Below are 4,574 nucleotides of genomic sequence, written 5' to 3'. Positions count from 1 at the left end.
TAAGGAAGCGAGCGAAAAGTTAATCGACTGCTCTATACTACTTACAAACAACCTTGCTTAAAGATTTAAACTTGTCTTACTCTAATGATCAGTATCTTCTTTGACAGCTCTTCTTTACATTTAAATAATAATGATACAAATAATAATAACAATGCTTTGTAGATATTTTTCATTTTTTTGATAATCAGTTCAACAATTTTGGATTTTACTTAAGAAATTCTTTTTTATATTATTAAATTTTAATTGTTTAAAAATAATGAAAATTTTTTAAATGATTGCCTTAGTTCAAAAATTTTTCTCTTAAATCAATTTATTTTTTCAGGATTGAAATAAAAAATATCAAATAAATTCCGAAAAACACATTATAGTTTTTTTTATACTCAATTATCTTCTGAAACCTAAACTATTTAAATGAAATTATTTTTCAAATTTCAACCTCTTATTAAATTTGTAAAATAATTCAATGAAATTTTTCTTAAATATTTTCTTCAGTCTGCTTCATTTTAAAAATATTCTTTCATAAAAAAATGGAATAAAAATCAAAATAATAGTAATTCAAGTAGTAATAGTAAATGTAGCAATACTCCATCTCGCAAGTAGTTAGAGTACCATAATTCGAGCTTACAGTCAGACAGTGGGACCGACTACGTAACATCCACCGTGACATTACTCACCCGAGTAATCTCAGGCTCAATAATTAGCGTAAGAAAAAAGCCCGCAAAAATATTAAGTAATACGTAATGAGTAATAGCTAGACATGTAATCCGGATTTGAAGGTATCCGCCCTGCAACAATGCCCCGGGCAAGATGCCTGACAGGTTAGTCAGTTCCACGCATTCTCTAGGCACGCGTGCACATTCTGGGCGTCACTCGACTCTATACCACCACAGAGACCTGCATTATATTAAAATAAAATAATATCACTGATGTAAGTTTGTGTTTAAGTTGTAATCCTGAGGCCAGGAGTCACCCGAGTGACACACGCACGACTGCCACGCTTCGTGGTCACGGTCGAGGGCCACTCGCTAAGCATCATTCCTACGCTGCCTATCTTACATTTTATTATATTACGCTATCTACAACATTTAACTTCAAGTATAAGAAGCAAAGAGGCAGAGGTAGAGAAACTCGACCACAACCACGCAGGCTATGCTTCGCTGCCGCGAGTAAGTAGTATTACTTCCAGTATCTGATGTCTGATTTTTCAATCGCAATTCAATTTTTTTTTCTTTTAAAGTTTGTCACATTATCCCCGACAAAATGTCGAATGTTGTGATTGAACTCAGCTATAAATTATAAACAATCAAACAAAATTTTTATTGATGAATTTTTACATAATATTAACAGTCGATCAACTTTTTTTCTCACGTTGCACTTACTGCGAAACGATACTATTCTTATTACACTAAGGATTATAAAGTTATTGCAGTTTTATGTTTTTCTTTTAAACAAATGAGAATTTCAAAAAAAAAACTCTTTGTTACAAAATAGATAATTAAAAAATCTATTACGTAGCAGAACGGTTTCTTCAAAATTCTTCTGTGTCTAAGACAAAAATATACACAATAAAAAATTTTGCGTCAATGCGTAAAAAAATTTTTATGTTAAAATTTAACATTTTTGTGTGTTAATTTGACACTTTTTTCTGTCAATTTCATTGAATCAACTCTAAAAAGTGTTGAACATTAACATTAAAATTTTTAACACGAAATTCTTTGATGCAATGACGAAAAATTTTTTACTGTGTAAAGCTGCGATCATAAAGACCGGCTGTTCAGAGGGAAATTCCTCCAAACACCTCAAAATCAGTCATTTATAATGTTTTTTTAATCGTTTTGAACTTTAATGCTGAGAAAAAAAATACTTCTATTAAAAAAAAATTTTTTGACACAAAAAAATATTGCGCCGCAAATGTCAAAAGATCTTATGACAGTAACTAAATAGTGTTTTGAGCCAAAAGGGCTTATGAAAATAGTAATTTTTTATCATTAATCTCGAACTTTTAAAATTTAAAGACTTATAAAAAAAAGTCTTTGAATATTTTTTCAGATTTAAAACTCGTGGGATGGATGAAAATTTGAGAAAAAAATTTGAAATCTTAAAAATTGCATGCAACACTTGGAATAAATTTTTATATTTTTTTCTAAAAAGTACATAAAAAAAAAACAACTTTTGAAGATAAAAAAAATTATAATTTCGATATTATTAATCAAATTTAAACAGCAGTCTCTTTAACGGGCCTAATAAATCTATAATTATCAGCATTAACATAATTTTGGGCGTAGACCCAGCACTCACCATTGACAAAGAGCTTTCCTCTGAAAACTTTGACAAAAGCCCCTTTAATTCTTTCCTCCCTGGCTCTTTCCCGGATAAAAAACTGAGCCTGCCTCTCATTCCGCGTCAGATCATCATGAATTATAAAATTTTTCCCCTTCAGTAACACTCTCCTCGTCATTATAATTCTCTTATCCTCATAATTTTTTAATTTAACCATAATTATCCTATCCGTTGAGTTACTTCCCTCCCTTATCACTCGGCATTCTTCAATCTCTGGCTCTACAAATAATTCTTTTTTCAGCATCTCCGCGACCTCTTCGCGCGTTCCACTGTTTCCTTTTTTCAACCCTTTAATTATAATATTCCTCATCCGCATTTGTTTATCCTGCGATTCAATATTATTTTCCAGCTTCTTTATCCTCTCATACAATCCCGCGTTAATTAAATTTCCATCCGTGCTGCTAAATAATTTATTTACTTTTTCCACACTGGAAGATATTTTACTTATTTGAACTTCAAACTCATCAAGCTTCGTTTTAATAACAGACCATTCGTGTATTTCCACGCAATTTTTCAAATTATTCTCCAAATTCATAACTTTTGTCAGCATCATTTTTTTGCACTCCACAAAATTTTCCTCATCATCTTCGAGTTCGCGATGAAGATTTTCTAATATATCTTTGAAGTTTTCATTTTGCTCTTCTATGTAGTTCAAATCTTTAATAATTTTTTAAAAGTATTAATTAAATATTTATAAAACTATTTATAAATTAAAAAAAAAAAATACTTACAGTCCCTTAAAATACATAAATTATCATGTAAAATATTACAGTTTTGTATTAATTTATGTTGAGTATTTTCAATTTCATCTCTCGATTTTTTAATCATTTTTTCTTGAAATCTGACACTAAAAAATTACTTATTCTAAGTTAAGTAGAAGATTAAAATTTTGACATTGTATCAATTAATGAGAAATTAACATTTCATAATTTATTAAATAAATAACATTCAAAAAAAATTTATGAATTTTTAAACGAACTGGATGATTGTCAGTAATTGGTACAATGATTGATAAAGAAGGATTTATAATTACCGTTTTGATATGGGCACATTAACTGACGATCCAGCAGAACAAGCTGGTGAGTTTTTATTTTTTTCATCAAAACTATTTTTATCAGAATTAATTTCTATTAAAAATTTAAACTGACACTCATCGAACTGTTTTTCAAAAAACCAAAACCGTAATGACAGAGAAAAAAATCCGACAGGTTTATATAGACAATAAATTTTTGTCATTGAAAAAGTTTTTATTATTATTATTATCATCGTTATCGATGACCTAAAAATAGTAGATTATTTTCTACGAAATTTATTAAATTTTGAAGGTTACATTTTTAAGTGCTAGTTTTATTTGAGCCTAGAGGCAAATTTATAAACGTATCCGATAAGGAATGACTACTGCAAAGGTGACAGTGAGTAATTATTTAATAAAAAAAAATTGTTTATTTTCATTGGCAATGAATCACAGCAATTACCGATTTGAAATAGGTGTGAAGGTCAATGATAACTGTTTATCACATTATAGTTACATATAAAGTTAATTAATTAATTAATTTGTTAGTTAATTGACTGACGCCATGACATTTGATCGTTAAATATCAATTAAAGTACGCTCATTACCGAGAATCTAATTAGAATAAGTGAGGGCTTTACAGTTACTACTTTTATCCAATTAATCATTAAATAGCCAAGAATGTGACATCAGTGAATGTAATTGATTGTTTTTTTAATTGGATTAAAAGTGAGTCCTTCTGAAATATAATCAATTCATTCTTGTGAATTGAAAATCATAAAAAGTTAAGTGTCAAATTGAAATCAAGTTTTGATTTTTTATTTAAATTATTTTGTTTTAGGTTTGTTAATTTAAAAAATAATTATAAGTTGAAAAATTCGATTTTTGATTACTTTAAATTTGAATTTAGAAGAAGAAAAAATAAAAAGTTCACCAAATTTTGAATAAATTTAGAGTGCAAAAATTTTTAAAGAAGGTTCAAACTTTTGAACATTAACTTAATAAATTTTTTCAAAATGAAAAAATGTTCTTTTTAATTGAACAACAATTGCAAAATAAATTAAAAATAGCAATAAATAAATAATATAATAAAATATCGAGCACAATGTACAACAAATAAAACGTAATTACATTAGATTAATAATGATATAAGATTTATTAAAACGGTCGATTGAAGAAAGCTATAATTTAACGAAGAGATGAACTAAATAAGCGTGGCTCG

General features: G+C 28.0%; 1 protein-coding gene across 1 annotated transcript; it reads right to left on the bottom strand.

Annotated features, from left to right (window-relative positions):
• Positions 1–2,210: 2,210 nt before the first annotated feature.
• LOC123258643 lies at positions 2,211–3,102 on the bottom strand. The gene is made up of 2 exons (XM_044718784.1): positions 3,072–3,102; positions 2,211–2,997 (listed from the first exon to the last, which is right to left on the bottom strand). Exon 2 carries the CDS (start codon positions 2,891–2,893, stop codon positions 2,216–2,218), a length of 678 nt encoding a protein of 225 aa, XP_044574719.1. The 5' UTR covers positions 2,894–2,997; positions 3,072–3,102; the 3' UTR covers positions 2,211–2,215.
• Between the last annotated feature and the right edge of the window lie 1,472 nt (positions 3,103–4,574).

This window comes from Cotesia glomerata, linkage group LG2, assembly GCF_020080835.1.
Source record: "Cotesia glomerata isolate CgM1 linkage group LG2, MPM_Cglom_v2.3, whole genome shotgun sequence".
NCBI classification, from domain to species: domain Eukaryota; kingdom Metazoa; phylum Arthropoda; class Insecta; order Hymenoptera; family Braconidae; genus Cotesia; species Cotesia glomerata.
The sequence above is the reverse complement of the archived record's forward strand: the minus strand, read 5'-3'. Positions and strand labels throughout refer to the sequence as shown.

Excerpts from the sequence above, each read along its gene's own strand:
- LOC123258643 (XM_044718784.1), bottom strand. The coding sequence starts at position 2,893 with ATGATGCTGACAAAAGTTATGAATTTGGAGAATAATTTGAAAAATTGC.